The following is a 24,924-nucleotide window of genomic DNA, read 5'->3' on the forward strand; positions in this document are numbered from 1 at the left end:
GGGGGCATGGGGACAGTGGGTGGTTGGCAAGACTGTCACTAACCCACAAGCTCCCTGCTGAGCCTTGGGCTGGCAGGGGCATGGGTGTAGAAGGGCAAAGTCATCATGCATGAAAAATAAAGTGCAATAAAACCCATCCCTCAAAATGGGCATCCTCGATAAGAGTGGGAGCAGCCTCTGAGAACATCCTTCCCCCTTCCCCCTTCCCCCACCTGGTTTCTCAAGAACAGAAACAGCAGAGAAATAAATGATGAGGCAAATGCCATCAGCCAAATATTACTGGTCCTTTTCATCCCCTATTATAAAGAAGGGAATACTGGTAAAAGGGAGATTCCTTCACTCCCTCTTTTAACCTCCTTTTCTCCTCTTGGGAGCACACACACCCACACACCCACACACACACACCCACACACACACACACACACCTGCCTTTCCCCACCCATTTCCCCTTCTCCCTTCCATCTTCACCCCACCCCCACCCCATCCCCTCCTACACCTCCCACTTTCCCTGCCTCTGCTTCTGGCTTGACTTTAGTTTCTAGGGCTGTACTGGCACTTATTGGCATGGGGTAGGAATCTAGAACATGGTCTCTGTCCTCAAGTCGATTGCATTTTGAGCTGAGGAAAGAATTCACACACACACACACACACACACACACACACACACACACACACAAGATCATTAGATGACAACCAGAAGCAGTGTGGTATAGGGAAAAAAACAGTGGGAATCTGAAGGTCTGGGTTTGGGTCCTGGCTCAACCACTAACTTGCTGTGTGATTTTGAGAAACTTACTCCATCTCTCTGGGCCACAGCTGCATTATCTGTGGGGCTAGTAATCCCATTTTCCCTGGTTGCCTATGCATTGCCCTCTCCAGTCCAAAGGTTAAAACCTCCTCTAATCAACCAGAGTTATAAATGTGTGGCTTTGTAGCTAATATCCCCAGGGTTTCTTCAGGGACTCCCTATCGGGTACCTCTTTCCGCTTCCTAACCCACTAACTTCCTAGACAGACTAACAATTCAACAAAGCATCCATTAAGAGATTACTATGTGTGGGCTCTGTGCTAAGTGTTGGGATACAAAGAAAGGCTAAAAAGAAAGAGGGTCCCTGCCTCAAAGGAATTTACATTCTAATGAAGAAAGATAACACATAAAAGGAAACTGAAAATGGGTGAAGGAGGGAGAAAGCACCCAGCATAAATGTTGATTGATTGATTGAGCTGGGGCTTGTTGGAGAAAGAGGTCTAGAGTCAGGAGCCTGGAGAAGAAAGAAGTAAACGTGATTGGTCTTGGCACTTTCCTTAATATGGAGTTTCAAAGAGGAATTTATCAGTCCCAGGAAGGGGTACCAGGGATGGAGTGGTCTTCCAAGGTGAGAAGGCTCCTTGTGGCGTCATGGAGAAAGAAGTCCAGAGAGTCAGAAATGGAGCCCAGAGAGCCATGAAGGAGTGAACACTGCTGGGTTGGGATGGGGACAATGGGATCATGAGGTAGGACTAAGGTGGGACTCTGAAGAGGAGACCTCCTCTCCACCGTTGTGCCAAGAAAGAGCTCTGGCTTGGGTGGGCAAATAAGAAAGGCTTCGCTAGAGGATAAAGATAGTGGTGATGTTGGTGATGGTAATGAATTTGATGGTGGTGGTGAGGATGATGATGGTGGTGGGAATGATGATGGTGATGAAGATGATGGTGGTGGGAATGATGATGGTGATGAAGATGATGGTGGTGGTGATGGTGGTGATGATGATGACATATCAGAGCCCTCCTACAAGCATAGAAATTTACATAAATGCTTTAGTAAATGAAGCAGAACTCTCACTAAAATGACAAATCAAAATATATTGTCTATTGTTCCAATAAAAACCTAAAGTTGGACAGTCCTGACATAGATAATAACGACAGTTATGGCGGTGATGATGAAAATGATGCTAGTAAGCATTTATCTGGCACTTGAAGGTTTACAAAGAATTTTACATATGTCATCTCATTTGATCTTCACAACCTTGTGAGGCAAGTGTTATTCCCATTTTAGAGATGTGTTAAACTGAGGCAGACAGAAATTTATGTGACTTGCCCAAAATTACACATCTAATAAATATTTGAGGGGTGATTTGAACTGAGATCTTCCAGACTCCAAGTCCACAATCTAGTCATTGGTCCACTTAGTTCTGTGAGGGCAGGTGCTGTTTCATTTTAATTTCTTTCTCTCCAAGGTTCAGTGAGACCTGAAATGCTGGTTGCACTGACTTGAGTGAGATGAAGATGAAGGGGCTGGAAGAAAGGGAAGAGGGGACAGGTGAAGGGAGAAAAGAAAAGAAAGGGTCATAGGACCGTAGATTTAAATCAAGAAAGCACTTTAGAGGTCATCTAGTCTAACTCCCTCATTTTACAGCTGAGGAAACTGAGGCCCAGAGACACATAAGTGACTTTCCCCAAGTCACACAAATGGTGAGTAGCCAAAATTTGAACCCAGATCTTCAGACTTCAAAATCTAATGCCCTTTTCACTGTGGAGCTAAAGAAAAGGCAAAGTGGGGTTGAGAAAAACTTTGGGAAAGTGTGGAAGAGCAAAAGGACACATGTTTATTGAAGCAGCAAGTCCTTTTCTTGTGGTCCTTAAAGCTATTTCTGACCATCAGTGTGTGTGACTACACATGAGAGACTGTTCATCCCTTCCCCAACCACAGACCAGTATTTCGTTTTCATTGTGTTTCTTCCTCCTCATTAGAAAGCTCAGGAACACTGGGTCACAGGCTATGATTTCTCAGGAATTTAATGGGCTCATTAGACAAAGAAGGCGGAGAGGGAGGACAGTGGGGAGAAGAGAGAAGATGTCTGAGCAGTCCTTTTGATGAGAGATACTCCCCCACTGGTATTTTGAGCCTGAGGGGCAGGGGCTGCTCTCTTTCCTCAGCCTTGACTGCTTCATTTTCCATAGTGCCCAGGCACAGCTATTATGAGAAGGTTAAATCCATCACACCTGTTACTATGGTGCTTTCCCCAGCCAGTCTCTGAATTTCGGAGCATGCATGTCTATGTCTGTAAGACAAAGACCTGGCAAGAACCTAGTTATCTCGTCCAGGCTATTCTTCCCCCGTTTTATAAAAATAAATTTTATGGGTATCTTTTGTTTTTACATAACCTGTATTTCCCAATGCATCTCTCCCTTTTCCCTCTCTCATTTCTTATACTGAGAAATAAAAAACAGAGAAAAAACCCACAGTTCATTGTAACTAATCAATATGCCAAAAAAGTCTAACATTATGTGTATACAGTGTTCTACACTTATAGTCCCTCACTTCTGCAAAGAAGCAGGGAGAGGGGGCAGGTACCTTCTTATATCTCAGGAGGCAGAACTTGGTCATCATCGCAGAATATTCAGACTTCCTTCTTTTGTTGTTCTTTTCCATTTCCATCGTTGTGATCATCGTAGGCATTGCTTTCCTGATTCTGCTGACTACATTCATGTGTAACCCTTCTCTGTATTCATCACTCATCATTTCCTACAACTCAGTAATATTCCATTACATTCATGTACCACAGCTTGTTTCACCAATTCCCAGTTGAGGGGCATCGACTTTGTTTCCACTTCTTGGCTACTACAAAAGAAAAATGCTGCTATGGATATCCAGACTCCTCATTTTACAGCAAGGGAAACAGAAGCCCAGAGAAGAGAAATAACTTACCCCCAATCCAATGAGAAACATGTCCAGGAATGAGTCGAGGATTCTGATTGCAAGTCTGGTGGCCTCTCCACTAGACCCTGTCATAGATTTTCCAACATATCCAGTCTATCATCCCATCACATAAGAATCCTTAAAAAGTTTTAAAGACTAATTACAAATGTTTTAAGTTTTGCTAGTCAATTGGCCCTCAAGTATCTATTGACTCCTGCTCTGTACCTGACAAATAAGTCATTTAGCCTTTTGCTTTGAGATTTCCAAGTGAAGGGAAATTCATTATCTTCCCTGTTCCACTTTTGGACAGCTCTGCTTGTTAGGAAGTTTTTCTTTACTCTGTCCCTTAAATCTGTGAGTTCATCAATGTGTGTGAAAAACGGAAACAATGAAGATCATAACCCATCCATGTCCTCTCATCTTGACTGACTGGATCAAGGCAGCACAGTAGATAGAACAAAGGACTTGGAGTCAGTGAGACCTGAGTTTGAATCCTGCCTCAGACACTGACTAGCCATGTGACCTTGGCAAGTTCCTTCACTTTTCTATGTCTCAGTTTCCTCATCATCTCTCAAATGGAGTATTAATAATGGTACGTCCCTCTCAGAGTTGCTGTGGGGATCAATTGAACGAACACATGTAAAGGGTTCTGCAAACCTTAAAGGGTTATATAACTATTTATTGACTAAATCCTCCCCAAAATCCTCCAGAAATCCTCTTCCTCTTTGTAACCTTCTGAGACCAAGCAGAATAATTCAGACTCCCCTTTCACATGACACTTGAAAATAGCTCTCCTCACCCCCCAAGTCTTCTCTTCATCCTTGTTTAATTGTGTCTGACTCTTGGTGACTCCATTTGGGCTTTTCTTGACAAAGATACTGGAGAGGTTTGCCATTTCCTTCTCTAGCTCGTTTGACAGATGAAGAAACTGAGGCAAACTGGGTTAAATGACTTGCCCAGGGTCACACAGCTAGTAACTGTCTGAGGCCAGATTTGAACTCGGGTCTTCCTGATGTCAGGGCTGGCACTCTATCCACTGCAGTGCCTAGCTTTTTTAGTTAGCTCACATGTGGCATAATCCCAAGCCCCTTCACCATTCTCATTTGTCCTCCTTTTGATGCTCTCCAATTTATCAATTTCTTTCCTAAGATTTGAAGGCAAGAACCAAACATCATAATCCAGAGTTGATCTGATCAGGGCCCTGGGCAGAGATATAACATGATGAAGACACAGACTAGGCTTCCTAGCCCTAGCATCCTGGATGCCATAGCTCTCATAATTCAGTCTAAGATAGACATCTCCTCCTCTTCCCTCTCCTCTTCCTCCTTCTCCTCCTCCTCTTCCTTCTCTTCTTTTCTTCATCCTCTGATGAAGCCTATCCTATTTGCCCACCCAAGGCAGAGCTCCTTTTTGGGTCAGTGGTGGGGGAGAAGGTGTCTTCTTCAGGTTCCCACCTAGGTCCTGCCGCATGATACCACATCCCCATCCCAGCACCTACCAGTGTTCACTCCTTCATCCCTCTCTTAGCGCCACTCCTGACTCTCCATACCGCATTCTCCACCATACCACAGCATCATTCTCACCCTGGAAGACCACTCTATGCCTGGCACCCCTTCCTTCGATTGTTCAATTCCTCCCTAAATCTCCATTTTAGGGAAAATAAAGTGGCCAACCATGTTCACTCAACTCTTTTTTGTTCTCCAGCCTCCACTCCTGACTCTCTGGACTTCTCTCTCCACCATGCCACAGCATAGATACCTTCTCCCACCCCTCCCCCCACTTTTACCTCTTTTTTATGTGTTGGCTTTTCTCATTAGGATAGGAGCTCCTTGAGGACAGGCACTGTCTTTCTTTTTGCCTTTGTGTCCCAGCACTTAGCATAGTGGATGGCATCACTTAATGTGTGCTGGTTGACTTATTTTGAGCCTGCAACCTACTAGGACCCACTCCCCCCCCCAGATCTTTTCCACACAAACTGCTATTTAGTCATGCTTCCTGCATCTTGTACTCATGCACCTGATTTTTTTTCAGACACAAATGTTAAGACTTTGCATTCATCCCTATTAAATTTCAGCTGCTTAAATTTGGCCCAGTATAGCAGCCTTTTGTAGGTTCTGATATCCCGCTTGTAAACCATCCTCCCTAGCTCCCTGCTACCTCCAAATTGGATAGTCAAGGCTATCTACTGCTTTGTCCAAGTCATTAATAAAAATATTAAACAGCTCAGGGCCAAGGGCCCATTCTGCTGAAGGCCACCTTCCAAGTTGGCACTGAATAATTAATAGCTTCTCTTTGTATCCAGTCACTCGACCATTTCCAAATCCGCCTAACCTCTGTCATCTGACCCACAATCTCTCTGTCTTTTCTATGAGAATAACATAAAAGACTATCACATGCTTTGCTTACATCTAGGGAAAGCACGCCCATAGCATTCTCCTGATCTATCCATCTAGTCACCGTGTCAGAAGAGGAAATGATTTAATCTTGACTATAGTGATCCCAGATTCCTTTGTAGATGTTCACCAACAATTCATTTAATAATACATTTTATTCCCCCCCCCCCGCAAGAATCAAAGTCAAGCTCAGTGACATCCTTTTTTAAAAAATTTTATTAATTTTTCCACTTAATAGTATTTTATTTTTTTCTAATTACATGTAAAGATAGTTTTCAGTATTCACTTTAATAAGATTTTGAGTTCCAAATTTTTTTTCTCCCTCCCTCCCCTCCCACCTCCCCAAGATGGCATGCAATCTGATATAGGCTGTATACATACAATCATACTAAACATATTTCCACATTCGTCATGTTACAAAAGAAGAATCAGAACAAAAGGGAAAAACCACGGGAAAGAAAAAAAAAAGCAAAAAAATTAGAAAATAGTCTGCCCTGATCTGCATTCAGACTCCATAGTTATTCCTCTGGGTGCGGATCATGAATCTTTTGGAATTGTCTTAGAGCATTGTATTGCTGAGAAGAGGCTAAGTCTATCCAAGTTGGTTGATGGCATCCTTATCTCTGCAAGTGCCCTGTCTTCTTCAGGAGAATGGAGGCCACTTGAGGGCAGAGAGTGTCTTTCATTCTGTCTTTATATCCCCAACCTCCTATACAGTAATACAGTGCCTTTCACACAGTAGGCACTTAGATACTTACTGAATTGAATTGAGTTGGCTTCTTACTACAATCTCTAGTCTCCTTTTTTTGAAAATCGAGGCAAAATTTTTCCTTCCCCAGTCTTGTGGCACCTTCCTAGTTCCTTAAGATCTTTCAAATGTCAGTGAAAGTGACTCAACAATCACATTCAGCACTGAAAATTACCTTTTTCAGCATCTTGGGATGCAGCTTGTCTGGTCATGGTGACTTGAGATGCTTCCTTGTTAGCCATTTATGTTCTGCTCATTCTCCTTTGCAAAGAAAACAGAAGCAAAGTGAGGGCTGGGTGGTTTTGCCTTCTGTCTGTCTGTCCCCTCTCCTCCAGCCACTGGGCCTGTCCCTTTTTTGATCCTTATCTTTTCCCTAGAATAGCTTTAAATCCCCCACAAATTCTGCTCTGTGGAAGCTTGTTGTCTAGACCTGGATGGAGACGGGACTAACACAGGGAACAGTGACATCACGGTGTATGTACCCAAAGCTTAATGTGCCTGATCCTCATCTAAGTGTTGTAAGAGTTCAGGAAGGGGGAGATCTCTGTGGTCTGGAATAGTCAGGGAATGCTTCCCAAAGTATAGACATTCAGTCGGGTCTGACTCTTCATGATTCTATTTGGGTTTTGTTTTGTTTTTTGGCAAAGACACTGGAGTGGTTTGCCATTTCTTTCTCCAGCTCATTTTACAGATGAGCAAACAGGGTTAAGTGACTTGCCCAGGGTCACACAGCTAGTAAGAGTCTGAGGCTAGATTTGAACTCAGGAAGATGAGTCTTCTTGACATCAGGACTGGTACTCTATCCACTTTCTCACCTTCTGAAAGTAGGTGGACTTGCGCAGGATTTAGGACAACTGGTAGATTAGAACAATACAGGGAGAACTAGACAGGATGGGTACTTGGAATAGTACGGGGAACAGGGGAGCAGACAGGCAGACTATGGAGGCAGGAATTATCATGATGGATGGGAAAGAGACCAGCCCAGACTAGACAGGGATTCGCCCAGGGAGCTGTGGGAGGCTCGGATATAGGGACAGTTTGAGGTCAGATGCACAAGGTCTTGAATGACAGTCTAAGGAGTTTGTGCCTTTAGATGTAGTGAATAATTGGGACCCACTGGAGGTTCTTGAGGAAGAGTGGCATGTTTAGTGCTATGTATTAGGAAGATGCTTGGCATGTTCTGGTTTAGAGAAAGACTGTAGTTAGAACAGCCATTTAGGTGGGCACTCCAGCAGTTTAGATGAGTAGAAAAGGGTGGGTACAAAATTGTCAGTTACCATAAGACCTTAGGGACTTTTGGAATGTTGGGAAGGAGGAAGAAGGGAAAAGACTAAGACAAAGCAGGCTTTCTAGCCTGGTTGGCAGAGAAAGTAATTATATGTGTCATTGATGGAAATTGGAATGTCCCAGAGTGGAGCTCATTTTGTGGTGTTAGACAACTGATATGTTTGGTTTTGAACATGTCTGCTTGGAGCAATCAGAACATTTGGAGTAAAGAGAGGCCTTAGAGATTATCTGTCTAGTCCCCAATCCTATTTTCCAGAGAGGGAAACTGAGGGCCCAAGAAGGCAAAGGGCTTGCCCTGGTTCCAATGGAAAATTTGTGGGACTCAGTATCAAATAAGATAATATGTGTAAAAAAAAAAAACACAGTACAGGGCCTGGCATAGGAGGTGCTTTATAAATGCTTATATTCTTTTGTGGTGTTTAAAAAGTTGGAGAGACGTAGTTTCTGGGTAGTCATTTTGTTAAAGAAGAGGTTAGTGGCACTCTTGAATTCCAGAGACCCCTCATGGGTGGTGGACTTGTAGTTTATATGCCCTTGGAAGAGTAGGTGTTCTTAAGGGTGGCGATCAACTCTGGTTAACAATTAATGAGAAAATGAATATTACAGTAAAAAGTGAGTTCACTCCAATGAGAGGTTGAGACAGTGACATCACATCACTCTTGGACAAAGAGACTATCTGTACACCCAGACCACCCCCAGCCTTGGGCAGTCTAGACAAAGAATCTACCTCCACCCAAACTTGCATGAGTGGAACACACTGGGCAGGAATTCACCTTAGATAATGGGCTAGGTGGGGTGAATTTTTGGCAGAGGTCAGAAATGCCCTCTAAAGGCTGGGCTCTGAACAAGGAAATAGGACAAGGAAAAAGCATGGCTTCCCCCCTCCATAATTGATTATTAATAATCATTTTTCTCACTTTCCTTCTCCAGGAGAAAGAGAATGAACTAGACCGAGGTTGAAGTGGTGGTTTGGGGTGGGGAGTGGGGGTGAGGTGGGGCGGGTAGTGCTGTAAGATAAAGGGGAAGAGGCAGGGGAGTGGTGAAGGGAGAGAGATGAGAGGCTTGGCCACCTAAGAGGAATTGGAACCATCCATGTCAGAGCCAGCCAGAGACAGTGAGCAATGCTATCCATGCTTCCCCACAGTACAGACATGTGAGACAAAAAGTATGTGTGTGTGTGTGTGTGTGTGTGTGTGTGTGTATGTGTGTGTTTTAAAATAAGGAGTTTGGCATTTGAAAGGTCACGCACCACAGAAGCTGCCACCAGCCCTCACTTGTTAGTAAGGCCGCCGGCCCCAGCTTGTTACGGAAGCTGCCAGCCCCAGCTTGTTAGCAAAGGCACTGGTCTCACTTCGTTAGTTCTGATACACTTGAATACACGTATGCTTGAAGCCGATTCTGTGTAAGGATGCCAGCACCGTGGTCCAACCGAAGCCATTTCACTGACTTGGTGACTCTTCCCCCTAATTAGATGTGGATTCACTAGGCTTCTGGTTTGTCCCTGGGCATGAATGCTCTTGGGTCCACTCTCTCCATCTTGGCTCTTCATGTTATCTCTGATCACTGGACTGAGACCCCAGATCAGAGATATGGTTAGAAAGGAGGAGAAAGAGAAGCAAGATGAGACAGAGACCCCAGGTCATGGTTCCTCCATCCTCTCCTCCTCCGCACTTATCCTCATCCTTTCTTTTCCGGGCCCTCTCCCCCTATCCTGTGGAAGGTGTGGACAGAGCCCTTGTAGGGAGGAAAAGAGCCCACCAGAGTGCTTTGAAGGGTAAACATCCCCTTTCTTCGAGTCCAAAACCTAACTGGTCTCCTGGAATAGCTCAAAATAATAGAAATTAGCTTCTGAAGACATGCGAAGAAAGATTCCTCTCCCCTATCACTATCTGTAGCAGACTCAACTTTCATACCAGGAATGTGAAGCATAACAGACATTTATTAAGCCCCTACTGTTTGCAGAACACTGTGCTGGGGTTTAGTTAAGACCCTGGTCCTTGCGCTCCAAGACTTTACAGTCTAGAAGACACTAACGCAGATAAGTATTGTAATAATATTGTGTGATAAAGGCATTAGTGAGGTGCGGAGAAAAGCATCATTTTGGGTTTGGGAGGGAAGGAACATTATTAGGGGGAATGTGGCATGTGAAATGGGCTTTAAAAGTTGGTTATGAGTTCAACCGATGATGAGGGTGAGAGACATTCCAAGCATGAGCGCCAATTTAAGCAAAGACATTGGGGCTTGAGAGCACAGAAAACATCTAGGGGATGTCGAGTGATTCCAGTTTAAGACCAGAATTTGGGTGGTAGAGACAGTTAGAAATATAGAGTGGTACTAGATTATGGGGGCCTTGAATAGGAGGTTGTGGAGTTTAAACTTTATCCTGGAGGTAATAGGGAGCCACCAAAAACTTTTGAGCAGAGGAGTGACATGGTTGGATCTATTTCTAACGGAGATGATGTTGGTAGTAGTCTGGTGGATAGATTGGAGTGGAAGACAGTGGAGGTGGTAAATACTGTGAGATAGCTATTTGCAATAATCCAGGAAGGGGGTAATAGCTGAGAATGATGGCTTTGGAATCAGAGAGGAGGAAGTGAATATGAGTGGTGTTGAGATAGGAGCTGATGTGATTGGCTATAGATGAATGAATGAAAAAGCATTTATTTAGCACTTATTATGCAAAGCACTTTGAGCTCAAGGAGTTAGCACACTTGGTACAATGTAGGTGCTTAATAAATGTTTATTGACTGAATTCATGTTCTAACTGGGGCAGGGAGGAAGGTGTGGATAACAACATATAGAGGAGATTTCAGCTGCAAGTGGGACAGAAAAGTCACATGGACCTTGGGGTAACAGAGAGGGGAAAAATCTAAGAGAAATGCAAGATTTTGAATTCAGTGTCCCAGATGAATAGTGGTGGCCACAGACCTAGTCAAGTCAGAAGTAAGAGAAGTTTGAGGAAGAAAGAAAGTGAGGGAGGTAATGAGATAATGAGTCAGATAGAGAGGTACAGTTCTCAGTGTCTCAAGGAACAGAAAAGAAATGGATGGATTTCATAGCACATCAAGGAAGAGATTCAGGTCAAACCACCTCGGGAGTTATTAAGGGCCCTCTGCCCAATCCCTAATGTTTGTCTGAGAGAACTGTATACTGCTAGGGTCCTCCTCCCCAGCTACCCAAGATAACTGGCCAAAGGTCACAGGACCCTCTTGGTGGGGTGGTCTCTGATCTCATAAAGGATGGAGAGGTGATTCTAACATCTGTGCCTACCAGTCCCTGGGGGTAATGGAAGAGAAGAGGAGGGAAGGAGCCAAAGTGGGGAGGGGGGAGGAAGGAGTGTCGGGGATGAGCAGATGGAGAAGATGGAAGCTCATCTGTGTACCCTATCTAGAGCCTACAGGGCCATCTCCCTGGAGGAGAAAAGCCAGTTACCCTCACCCAGGATTGGAAGCTGTTGAGACAGTCGGTTGGACCAGAAATAAACTCAAAAGAAGCCTGTGCTCCTAAAACCCAGCTCAGGCTGAGAAGAACAAGAGTGGGATTCTGATACTGAGCCCCTGTGTCTCACTCTGGGTCAAGGGTTTGCTTCTGAGCCCTGTGGAAATCTTATTCAAATTTCCCATGTCTTTGCAGACTCATGAAGCATCCAGAATGAGTTCTGGCTTCATAGGCAGAGGGGAACTATTCCATGGAGATCTGGGCAAAGAACTTATTCCTAATGGGAGGCAGTAGACAGTGGAAAGAGCTCAGATTTCAAAGTGAGAGGGCCCGGGTTCAAATCCTGTCTCAGATGCTCAGTGCTTGTGTGACATTGGGGGAGTCACTCACCTCCTTGGGGCTCACGTTTCCCATGTGTAAAATGAAGGGCTTGGGGTAAATGGCCTCTGAGGTCCTTCTAGTTCTGGTGCTATTATCTTATGACTTTTGTGTCTATAGCCTCAGAGCTGCTGGAAGAAAGATAGATTGGACCAGAGTCTCTCTTCCTGCTAATTAAATCTTTCTCAAGCAGTAGCTCAAGGCCTGCCTTTCCTGAAGCAGGGGCCAGAGCAGTCTGAGATAAGAGAGGACCAAACCCTGGCTGGTCCCATTGTAGAGGGAAAGGAGGGACCTGGTAATATGGTGATAAGAAAAAGGACAGAAGGCTAGTCTGAGAGAGAAGGAAGATGGACAGATGGGGGCACACTCTCCTTAGGCCCAGGCCTGGACTTTACCACAGTTGGGAAAGAATTGATGTATGGTGCCCCTATACTATAGTATGGGAGACAGCTGAGGGTGGGAGTGGGATCCCCATGCCCCTAAATTAGTAATCAGGAACATATACCCCAAAAGTCAGGATTTAGGGGAAGAACTTGAAGTTTGGGGACTATCTATATATTGGGGGCATTGCCTGGGTTTGGGAGATTGTCTGTTGATTGGAAATTATTCAGGTTTGGGATTTTCAGGATTTCGGAATCATCTCTAGTGTGAGAGTGCTCTCTGAGCTTGTGATTGGGGGTTTTGTTCATTGGGGATTACATGGCTTTCCATTCTCCTTGCTCCTCAGTCCCAATGGATCACAGAGTTGCTCTTTGTCTCCAGACCCTTCATGCCTCATGTCTTCTTTCTTCCAGATGATGGGAAGCTGTCCTTGGAAGAATTCCAGTTGTTTTTTTCAGATGGCGTCCTTAATGAAGAAGAACTTGAGAAGCTCTTTCACACGATTGATTCTGATAATACCAAGTGAGTCCTCACATTTCCCCAACACGGGGCTGTTCATATAGCCTAGAACCACTCACAGCCCATGGCAGCCACGGCTTTGTAGCTACACCTATCCAGATGCATGGTTTGGGGTGAGAAAGACAACCATTCTCGTATGATGATTTTCAATTTTCCTCACTAGCGGAAGGTAGCTTCTTTAATCTAAAAACAGTAGCTTGTTCAAAAGTCACTTTTCAAGGAATTATAGATTACACTGGACAAGATTCACAAAATATTAAGGGACCTTAGAGGACCCATGTTGCTTCTGTTGTGACTGATGGGTCCATATATCTGAAACCTTTCCCAACCTCCTTCTAAGAGTGAAGACCAGGATCTATTTCCTCAACTTGCAAATGGGAAAATAAAGGCCTTGAGGAAAGAAGTATAGAAAAAGGAATCTCTTAGGAACATATGGATTAGGGGTGGCGGTGGACTAGGTATGGTCCCAGAAGTCTGTTGCTACTTCATTCTGAAGCCATCCCCACCCTGTGTCAGAGAGCCATAAATTGTTGAGGTTAACTCTCCTAGGTTCTGAGTAACCCATGCCAGGCCCTCAACTATCCTATGAGATCATAGAATCACAGAATCTAAGAGTTGCAAGGGACCTCAGAGGCTTTCTCATCCAACCTGATTAAGAATCCCTCCAGCAACCTCCTCAACCCATAGTCCTCCTTCCTCTGCTCAATGACCTCCAACAAAGGCTTAGATCTGGTTCTCTCCTCTGGGGCCAAGTAGAGTAAATCTGGCCATTCTGTCAGGATCTGCCTAAGCCTTCTCTGCTCCAGCATAAACATCCCTGTTTCTTTCAAGAGATTACCAATATCACGGATCCTCTAGGCTTCTCATCTTTCTGTTTCCTCTCTTCTGGATGCTCTCCAGTGATCTATGTCTTTCCAGAAACACGGAGCCCAGAACCAGATATGCCTTGAACAATGCAGAAGATATCTATCTATCTAGCCACACATACATATATAAACACATATATGTATATATCCATCTATATACACACATATATGTATATATACATACATATCTATGTATATGTGTGTATGTGTATATATCTATATCTATCTAACCTATTATTCCCCTCATTCTGGACACTGTATCTCTCTTAATGTAGCCTGAGATAGCATTAGTCTTTTTAGGTACCATGTACCCTTTTGACCCTATCATGGGCTGCTGCAGTGGATAGGGCTCTGGGGCTGGAGTGAGGAAGACTCATCTTCCTGAGTTCAAATCCAGCCTCAGACACTTCCTAGCTATGTGGTCCTGGGCAAGTCACTTAACCCTGTTTGCCCCAGTTTTCTCATCTGTCAAATGAGCCGGAGAAGGAAGTGGCAAACCACTCCAGTATCTTTGCCAAGAAAACCCCAAATGGGGTCATGAAGAGTCAGACATGACTAAAAAATGACTCAACACCAACACCAACATCCTATTGACTCATATTGAGTTTGCAATCCACTGAAACCCCCAAATCTTTTTCATGGGGACTCTTTTGAAAGTCTGTCTTCAGTGGTCTCTCCTTCCCAAGCTCCAAGTGTCTGAGGGCTTACTCTCCTTGACCTAGCTTTTCAGGATCCTTCCCTCATCCTCCCCATGTACTCCCTGACCAATGGCCCGACCCAAGGACTCTTTTATTCAATTCAGTGAACATTCATTAAGTTTCTACTATGTCAGTTAGCTAGTCAACCAGCATTGTTGTGCTGAGTGCCAAATGCCAGGCACTGAGGACACAAAGACAAAAACAGAACAATCATTGCCCTCAAGAAGCTTATATTCTACTGAGGAGAAACAACATATGCTGATAAGTATACATGTAAAATAATTCCTAAGGGAGCTGCGTGCGCAGGAATGTAGGAGATGGCCTTTGAGAAGATCATTGAATGGAGGTAGGGATTCCAAGAAGCAGAGGTAGGAAATATTCCAGACATGGCGGCCATCCCATGAAAAGTCAGAGAAGATGGAGACAGAATGTTGTGCATAGGATACCTCAAGTAGGCCAGATTGGATGGAACATAGAAGGAACAACAGGAAATAATTCGGAAAGATGTGTTGAAGGCATATTGTGAAGGGCTTTATGTGACACAAGGCGGGGGTGTTGTATTTTATCCTAGAGGCAGCAGGGAGCCTGTGAGAATTCTTGAGCAGAGGAGTGACATGGGCAGTCCTGTGTTTTAGGCATATCAGTTTGACAGTTGTATGAAGGATTGCTCGAGAGGGAAGAACCTGAAATCAGGGAGACCATTTAGGAGACTATTGCAGTAGGTGGTAGTAGGGAGAAGAAGAGGGGTTCATTCTGACAAAGAGAAGGGATACATCTTCTTCAGAGACTGGAACAAAAGAATAGGGAAGGGCGAACTATTGCTTAATGTATTTGAGGTATGGAATTAAGGAGAAAGGGGGACTAATGACAGATGGCCTCTGTTTTGTTGGTAAAATATGAGACAGTGTCTTCTGCTGAGAGAGTAAGGATGGAGATGATGTACGTGCCTTGAGAAGAGAAGATTCAGAACAGATACCTTGAAAGAGAGTGATGGTTAATCAGGGAGCTATAGGATTGCCATGCAGCGGTGAGGACCCAGTTGAAATTAGCTAACATTTTCATAGTGGACCAGTCAAAATGGATCCCTGACTTCTTCTGTCAATGTATGTCAATGCACCAGAGTAAGAGGGGAGAAGGCAAAATAGTAGGAATCTGAAAGGAATGGGTATTGATCAAACGAGGCAATCAGATTTGAAGGTAGAGAAGAGTGTAAAATTAAATGGGTGAATGATCAGATCGAGATTAGAAACAGAGGAATGTTAAGACAAAGCAAGGGTTGATGGCTTGGAAAGCAGGGAAAGGTAGAGTGACTAGAGACTGGGGGAGAACAAAGTATACATCTAGGGAGGGGTGAAGCACAGGACATTGTCACAGCTCTGGATTGTGGAGGTAGAGCACTAGTAGGTGATGATATCCCTCGAGTGAAGGTTTGGGTCATGGGAGTTGAGATGGGTGAACTTTTTACATGCCAGGCACTTCTATGATGGTCCTGGAGCTTCCTGAATAGAATGTTGCTTGCTCAGCCATTCAGTCACCATCCAAGTGAAATTGATTTTTCCTGCCATACACAGCAGAGTGCCCTTGAGATCAAAGCTTTTCCCTTCTGCTTCTTTCCAGACCCTTCCCACATAGCACCCCTTTGGTACAACACACCTTGAATCATTCAGGATGGGCGCAGCCAGAACCATTTTGCTACAGGTAGAGAAACTCACCATGATACATATATATTTGTTGAGGCTGGTTTGTGCTCAGCCTCATACCTGGCCCTGTGAGGGCTACCGAATAAGTAGATAGATAGATAGATAGATAGATAGATAGATAGACAGACACTTTCTGCCCTCTTGGAACTCATAGACTAATCGAGGAGACAAGACTTAGGCACATATAAAGGTAATTAGCAATAATATCAGATGGTAAGCTCTGTGACATCAGAAACTATTCAATTTAAATCAGGAAACATCTCTTAAGCAAACTATGTTCTAGGCTCTGAAGTTAGAGACCAACATGAAATTGTTCCTGGCCCTAAGGAGTTTACCTTTGTATCCCCATCAGCACCTGGCACAGTGAATAAGTAAATAAATGAATGAAGGAGGAAATGAATGGGTAAGTAACAAATGATCGATAAAGACAGTATATTCTGGGACAGTCAGGACAGCCTTGATGAATGGATGGATGGATGGATGGATGGATGGATGGATGGACAGATGGATGGATGTTGGATATTGGATGTTGGACACTGTTGACTGAAAAAAATCTCAGGAGATGGGGAAGAAGAGGGATACAATGGGAAATCTACATGTTAAAAGTATCAATTAAAAACTTAATTTTAAAAGTCTTGGAGTATATATACATACATATAAATATACGTGTGTGTGTGCGTGTGTGTGTATGTGTGTGAGTTATGGGTGCAGTCTTAGAATTCAGTTAACTCCTCTTAACAGAATGATCTGATGCTCATAGGGTTTTCTGTAGATTTCATTTCAAGGTTGGCCAACTCACTCCTTCAGTCTCATCATTAGGTCTCTCCATCCTTCCTTGCTGGCTCCGATATCTACTCACAGCTGCCTCTGAAGCTGCCTGAATCCTGACTCAGTGGTTCTGTCTGCCCTTGGATTGCATTCGTTTGCCTCTGACTAAGTCTCTCTCCCCCAAGCTCATTTTCTCTTTCCCCTTGCTCTTACTCTCTTCCCCAGATGGTTGTTGTTCATTTTTGAAGAGGACCAATGATGGTCAGTCACTGAAGGATCAGATTACTTTCTGGCTGATTTCCGTAGGTCTTTTCATTGAGTTTAGTCTAGGCCCTACATACCCTTTGTCCACCCCTGACCAGCCAGGCTGCCAGCCAGGCTCCCCTTGGTTGTCCAGGAACAAGTCTGACTCTTCCCCAGCCAGCCCTGACTCTGTTGCTGTCCAGCCCTTTCTTCTGGCCCCCTCCGGCAGCCTTTGCTTCCATCATCTCCTGCTGTTTTCTCTCTCCGGTTTCTTGACAACAGGTTCCCTCACTCTCCACATCCCTCCCTTTCTGAACTTCCACTTTCTCTCAGCAGTTTGCATCATCTTCTTTCATCTCTCCCCCTGTGGGGGATTCAGTGGTGGGGAATTCTGCCTGCCTCACACAGGCCACCTGTCAAGCATTTCTCGGCTGAGTGAGAACAGAAGCTCACAGACATTCCCATTTGCATTACCATCATTCCTGACCCTGCCAAATGGGGCTGATCTCAAAGCCATGGATCCTTTCAAGGAGGAATTTGCTAGGCCCCTTGTCTCTCCATCCAGTGTCCAATGACTCATCCTCTTTTGTCCCTTTGGTGCTCAGTTCTAAAGGTGACGAGTCATGTAGGGAGAACTCCGGTTTGGGAATCAGGCAGACTTGGGTTCAGGAAGTGGCATGTGACCCTGGGCTAATCAATTAACAACTCCATGCCTCAGTTTCCTCATCTGTAAAATACCAACATTGAATCTGGTGGCCTCTGAGGTCCTGTCCAGCTCTAACATTCTATGGCTGGGGTGTAATGTGCTTATGGAACAGGACCAGTGCACCCTCAGGGTCCTCCCAGGGAACATCTATAGATTTTAACCAGTCCTATCTGGAAATAATCCCCTCCCCCTTCCCCCTTGTTGTTTGTTAGTCACTCTAATGGTAGACCAAAAGCAGAGACTATTTTGCTTTTGAGTGGGACCCTCCCATCCCATAGAATCATAGAATTAAAGCTGGAAGGAACCTTAGAAACCATTGAATTTAACCCCTTCATTTTGCAGTTGAAGAAACAGAATCACATAGAAGTGTGTTGTTTTTTAAGGGACTTGCCTGGGGTTACTCAGGGCAAGGATCTGAAGTGGCATTTGAACCTGAGTCTGCTGATGCCAAGTCCAGTCCACCACATGGTGTTGCCTCTTAGGTGCTACTGGCCTTCTTCCCCCTTTATTTGGGATTCAAACCTAGGAGTTCCATCCTAGGGTGCTCTGAGCTGAAATACATGAAAATGGAACATCATCCTCACTGTCACCTGCACCTGGGGTTGGGCAGATGCAAGTGCACTGACTCTCCAATTCTCTCTCCCTTCTTCCCTCCCTCTGCAGCCATGTGGACACCAAGGAGCTGTGTGGTAGGTGCCCCTAGGGTTAATGGGTGTGGGGTGGGGAAGGATGCTAGACGGGAGGAGAGGAAAGGGCCTTTGAGGGAGGAAAAAAAGGGAGAAGGGGACAAGGGGAGCATAAGAATGGAGATAGAAGATGCAGAAACTTTCCCAAAGCAATGCTATCTGCATTTACTTTCCCACTGATGCCTTTCGTTGGCCCCCTTTGCCTACACCCACCCACAAATACCCTCAGTCATCCTCCCCAATTTAGGGCCATAATGTGGCCTTTTCTGTCATCTCAATGCAAGAACAGAGTTCAGATGTGCCCTGATCACCCCTTGCCCTCTCCCCCTTCCCCTAGATTACTTTGTGGACCACATGGGAGACTATGAGGATGTCCTAGCCTCCCTGGAGACCCTGAACCACTCCGTCCTGAAGGCCATGGGCTACACCAAGAAGGTGAGTACAAAGCCAACAAAGGCAGAAGGTACTACTATCAGTCAATCACCCAGCATTTATTAAGAGCTTACTATGTACCAATCACTGTGCTTAGTGCTAGAGAATGCAGACTGGGGGCGGGGGGTCATGGCCTGGCTTGGCTCCCAGTCCGAGAAGGAAAGCCCTTCCCTCACGATCCACCTTCCTCTTCAGGGACATATAGATATGGAAGAGGCTGCGTGTGTCTGGGGAAGCCCTGTTTTGTGATGCTTTTGAGGGATTCATGGAGGGTGCAACCCATCTGTGCCTCCTCATCCTGGGTCATTCTGGTCCATCTTCCTCCATAAACTCTCCATGGAAGATCTGCTCAAGGTGTTGGGGGCCATATCCTGGACCCCTCCTGGGTATTTCAGCTCTCGAAGCCCTTGTGCTCTGAACCTATGACTCATTCACCCCCTTCCATAGTCCTTCGTGACCTAGGTGGTGTGTCATGACGTGTCTCGAGCCCAGGTCCTCATCATTGACCATACACTGCAGGCTGTTTATGCCCACCATCCTCGTAGACAGCCTCCTTCCTACAGAGCCTTTTAAAGGAAACCCACACCCACTCCAGAGTTCCATAATAGCAATCCACATAGGGACAACTCAATTCTGTAATGATAACAGCTCCCACAATCCTGTGACATAGGGGAAGTATCATTATCCACATTGTACAGAGGAGGAAACTGAGTTTCAGCCAAGTAAAGTAATGTGCCCCCCAAAAAATCAACACAACCCAGAAGTATGAGTCGGGATTTGAACCCAAGTCTTTTTCTACTGCACCCAGGATAACTATGATACAGTAGAAGTGCCATTTGGAAGGGGGCCTATTGGAGAAATTCCAAGGGGATCTGCCTGCCCATGAAGTGGCTTGCACCCACTAGATAGAGAGTGCTGGGCCTGGAGGTGGGAATATGTGAGTTCAAATCCTGCCTTAGACACTTCCTAGCTGTGCGACTCCGGACAAGTCATTTAACCTAACTGTCTGCTTCGGTTTGTGAAATGGAGATCCTAACAATGCCTACCTCCCAGCGTTGTCATGGGTATCAAATGAGATAACATTTATAAAGCATGCAGCATGATGTCCAGCTTTCTCCGCAGAGCCTCTGACCCTATGCTGGTGGGATTGGGGAGGGAGAGAGGAAAGGGAATAGGGAAAAGCCAGGCCCACTCCTTTTCATTCTAACAGGAAGCACGTTTTATGTACACCTTCTGCAGGGCCCCGGGGATCAGAGGGTCTTAGATTCAGAGCTAGAAAGGGGACGTTGGGAAGAGTTGTGTGGCCAGCTTCTGTCACTCTCTCAAGCCCCGGATGGAGAGACCGGGTTTGGGTTCCCCCTCCTAGGAGAGGTGGCTGATTGGGTTAGTCCTGATGAGCCGAGAGGGGAGCGCAATCCTGGCTGAGGGATTCCCTTCGAGACTCGGGAAGCAAAGCTTCCTGACCAGGCGTTGCACCAGACCAGAGGACGGTGCCGATCGCTGGGGAGTGGGGAGCGAAGGGGAGGGACGGCCAAGCTGACTGCCGCCCGATGAATCCCAGGAGCCATCCCCCAGCCCCCAGAGTCGGGAGGAAGCAGCTCTCCCAGGGACGTCGACGAAAGGGATGGACTGCCCCGCCCCGCCCCGCTCCCGCTCACTCTACCCTCTCTGCCTCCTTGCCCATACTCCAGGAGCATCTCCTTCCCCATCCCTGGAGAGACAAAGACATACGGCTGCTGGAGGCAGAGTGAGGTCCCAAGCATTTATTAAGCACCACTTCAGGCACTGTGCTAAGGGCTGGGGAATACAAGAAAGCGGGAAATGTGGTCTCTGTGCTCAAGGGGCTCCGCTCACATTCTAATGGAAAGGTTTGGTGAGGAGAGCATTAGAGCAGGAGTGAGGTGCTCTGAGTTCAAATCCCAGCCAGAGGACCAGGAGCAAATAACCTCGCCCCTCTGAGCCTCAGTTTCCTCATCTATGAAACAGGGAGAAAAATACTTGTACTCCCTACCTCGATGTGAATCAGGTCAGTCAACTTGTATTTATTTAGTACCTACTGTATGCCAGACACACTGGTAAGTGCTGAAGAAACAAAAAAAAAAATCCAAAAAATGAAAAAAAAATCAAAAACCAAAAACCCACATTCTCTGCTTTCGAGGACTTCCCAGCTGAATGGGGAAGACAACATGCAAACAACCAGGTTCAAAAGAGATACATGCTGTATAAATGGAGGGTCGTTGCAGAAGGCAGGTTCTAGCAGGGAAAGGGATCCAGGAAAAGCCTCTTGCAGGGAGTAGGTTTTGAGCTGAATCTTGCAGGAAGCCGGAATCCAGAAGCAAGGAGATGCCCTGTAAGCCTTAAAGCTTTATGTATTATATTAATATACATAAATGTGAGTTATTATTATTAGGTCGGGTTACTGTCCTAGTTTAGCTGTCTGGGGAGAATGGGGTCCATGTGATGTTTTTTCTCTGCCACATCAGCACCTTGAGGTGCCAAGGTACCATCTGCCCTTATGAGGAGCTCCTTGTCTGAGGGAGAAGATGAAATCCTGACTGATGGAGACACCATTTTCCTTATGAGGGAGCTTTCAATCTCATAGGCTTGCCTTCAGGGATCTGGGTTGTTTTGCTCTCCCACTACTGGAGAAGGGGGTGGTTGTGGTTGATGTAAGGGATAATTCCAGACCTCTTTACTTATTTATTGGGCAGCTAGTTAATGCAGTGGATGGAGCACCAGGCCTGGAATCAGGAAGACTCATCTTCCTGAGTTCAAATGTAGCCTCAGACACTTGCTAGCTGTGAGACCCTGAGCAAGTCACTTAACCTTGTTTGCCTCAGTTTCCTCGTCTGTAAAATGAGCTGGAGAAGGAAATGGCAAACCACTCTAGTATCTTTGCCAAGAAAACCCCAAATGGGGCCACAAAAAGTCAGGCACAACTGAAACGAATGAACAACAAATTACTTACTTGTGCAGTCAGAGAACTTAGGGACACAGAGGAACAGATCTCAGTCATTTGGTTTTCATTTATAAAAAAATTAAATGGAAAGGATAATCAGTGATTATAATTCAGCAAAAAAAAATCAGAAGCTGAAGTAATTTTCTGAGTATTAATTAATTTTACAAAAAGACAATCTGACCCACAGCAAATCCTCCCCCTTCATCTATACAATTACAATGCAATCTCAAACGGTCCATGAAATTGCCTGGTCTGGGGAAGAGATCGCCATTGTCTCTACTTCTCTCTGATTCTCCCTCTCTCTCATTATCACTGTCTTCTTGTCTAGCTTTTTACCCCATTTCTGCTTGTTTCTCCCTGTGTCCCCACCTCTCTTTGTGTTGCTTTGTCTTTCTTTCTTCTGCCTTGATCTTTCTCTAACTGTCTCTCTTTTGACAGCTCTCTCTCCCCTTCCAGCTGGTCCTTTCCCCACCCTCCCTTTTTCTGCTTCTCTCTCTCTCTGTCTCTGTCTGTCTGTCTGTCTCTCTCTCTCTCTCTTCCTCCCTACCTTTTTCTCCCCTCTCTCTCTCCCTCCCCCCTCTTCTCTCTCCTCCCTCTCTCCTCTCTTTCTCTCCCTCTCTCCTCCTCCTCTCCTATTGATGAATATTTACACCTAGGTAGCAGTGCAGTCCCTAAAGCCCTGCTCTCTGCCCTTCTATCCATTAGACTGTGAGTTCCTCAAGAGCAGAGACTGCTTTATGTCTTTCTTTGTATCCCCTGAGCTTAGCACTGTGTCTGGCATACAGTTACGTGGTTCATCCTTCATTCTTGAGGAGGACCATGACATCAGGGAGATGATGACATGACTTGCAATTGAATTGGATTTGAGTGAGACAGCGCTGTGTAAGGTCACCAGCCTCACTTTCTCTTTCAGAGCCATCTGAGTCCAGTGGCCAACTATAGATCAGGATGACTGGAGATGGCCTAGGATGAAGTAGGAGACCTTGGCCTTTTTAAGCTAAGGTCTTTTCAAGTTCTCACTTTGAGTGAGGTAACACCCATTCAGTGAATTTAAGAAGTGAGTCAACGGATGGCCCCTTTAATTAAATAAATAAATAGGTACATAAATCAAACTGGGAGGGGAAGACCCTCAGGGTTGCTGGCCAAAAGAGAAATAGTGGCTATTTACATTCCCTCTGAGCCAAGAGGGCCCCCCAAATAAGCAGTAAGTGGTGCTTGGGCAGGGACCTATTGTTGTCCAATCAATGAGATGCAGAGTGAATTGGGTTTAAGGCTGGGTCTTTGAGAAGAAGTCTAGCCAGTTATCAAGGTAGATTTCAGCCACCAAAATTACATTTCCTTTGGGCAGAACACCCTCAGGTAAGGCATGATACCCCATATGAGGAGAGGGGAGGAAAGGACAAGCTGAGTTGCCCAACTGGAACTGGCCAGCTGGGTCCCCATTCAGGCAGGCACTTAATAAATGCTAGTTGACAGACTGAACCCAATCTTCAATTCTAAGACTAGGAATTCCAGGGTATTTTCTGTGACTTGGGCTAAGGAGCACTATGGAGTAGGCAGCAGAGAAGGAGGAGGCTCAACTTGGGGTCCCAGAAATGCTTATTAGCCGTTCAAACAGAATCATTTCATACAGGTTGCCCCAGCCCTGCCCCCCACCAAATGTATTGACTCTTCAGGGGTGAGTAAGGGGAGGTATTTTAGGAGGGAGGTGTGGGCTGCCTCTGCTGGGCAGCGGCCACTTCCCTGACCCCATATGCCTTCTCCAACACACACCCCCACCTCCCAATGCCCCCACACACTTTGTGCTCCTCATTTCCTTTGTTCCCTGCCCTCTTGCCTCAGGTGTACGAGGGGGGATCCAACGTGGACCAGTTTGTGACCCGCTTCCTTCTCAAGGAGACAGCCAATCAGATCCAGTCCCTGCTGAGCTCTGTGGAGAGTGCTGTGGAGGCCATCGAGGAGCAGACCAGTCAAATACGGTGAGGGAAACAGTGAGGAGCCTTCTGTACGGGTCCGTGCATATGTTTGTGTATATAGTCGGTGCTTAATAATTGTGTCACGTGAGCACAAACACAAGTACAGGTGTATGGCAGGACTTGAGCCGATTGTGGATGGACAACATTGAGGCTTTGCATCCATCATCTTATTTCCTCCTACTAATAATTCTGTCAGCTAGGTACCATAGGTCTTATGGACCCAGTTCACAAGTAAGGAAACTGAGTTTCAGAGACATTGAATGATGAGCCCGGAGTCACGTAGCTACTACATGTCTGAAGCAGAATTTGAACTCAGGTCTTCCTGACACCAGGCTCAGTGTTCCAAGCATGCCTAGAGAAGCTAGAATCCATGTGACAAATGAACTGGGAACCCAAGGGCTGGATAAAGCTGGAGCCCAGAGAGCCGCCTCTACTGAAGGGAGGGAGTAGCGTATCTCCTCTTGGCTAACTGAAGAAAGTGTAGCTCTCTCAATGTGTGATCGGAGATGGGTGTTGAATCCTTCCCCTGGCCTTCAAAAGATGAGACCAGTGTAGAAACAGCCCCACATGTCAGGAATCTGATGCTTCCCCTGAAGTCACCGTGTATTTTTTATACCATGCTTGTTCTACAGACAGAACCCCAGCAAGCCCAGCCAAGGTGTGGCGGATACATGGTATGGCAACCCAGCTCCCCGGTACACCCCCAACCACAGACTCTCAAGTGCTGAGCCAGGGAAGAGCTTTCCGTCTGGTGAGTGGAACCTGGGGGGTGGGGGGTGTTCGCTCAGGGAGGCCTGGAGGGCCGCTCCATTATGGGAGGTGCCTGGATTGTCACATTGTTGGGGCTTGGACCATGGGGCTGAGCTCAGGACTCTCGGTGTGGAGGCGGGGGGCTTGGGAGCTCAAGGGGGCCAGGGAAGCTCTCACCTAGGATAGATCCATCCTGGAGCAGAATCCTGAAATGGAACATTCTCAAGACTTGGGGGTGGGGGGTAGGAGTCACTAGCCTTCAGGAGGGGGCTTTTATTAAGTGCTGACTAGATGCCAAGCACTGTGCTAAGCATTGGG

At 45.8% G+C, this 24,924-nt stretch overlaps 1 protein-coding gene across 2 annotated transcripts in view; it reads left to right on the forward strand.

Moving 5' to 3' along the window:
• The window catches only part of NECAB2 (N-terminal EF-hand calcium binding protein 2), a 51,468-nt gene that overhangs the window by 4,566 nt on the left and 21,978 nt on the right, over positions 1–24,924 (forward strand). For both annotated transcript variants that reach the window (XM_036751509.1, XM_036751511.1), the window contains exons 3-7: positions 12,717–12,825; positions 18,467–18,492; positions 18,827–18,924; positions 23,723–23,859; positions 24,489–24,607. In XM_036751509.1, the coding sequence (XP_036607404.1) occupies positions 12,717–12,825; positions 18,467–18,492; positions 18,827–18,924; positions 23,723–23,859; positions 24,489–24,607 (489 nt within the window). The remainder of the gene's footprint in view (positions 1–12,716; positions 12,826–18,466; positions 18,493–18,826; positions 18,925–23,722; positions 23,860–24,488; positions 24,608–24,924) is intronic.

The sequence above is a fragment of the Trichosurus vulpecula genome, chromosome 3, assembly GCF_011100635.1.
Source record: "Trichosurus vulpecula isolate mTriVul1 chromosome 3, mTriVul1.pri, whole genome shotgun sequence".
Taxonomy (NCBI): domain Eukaryota; kingdom Metazoa; phylum Chordata; class Mammalia; order Diprotodontia; family Phalangeridae; genus Trichosurus; species Trichosurus vulpecula.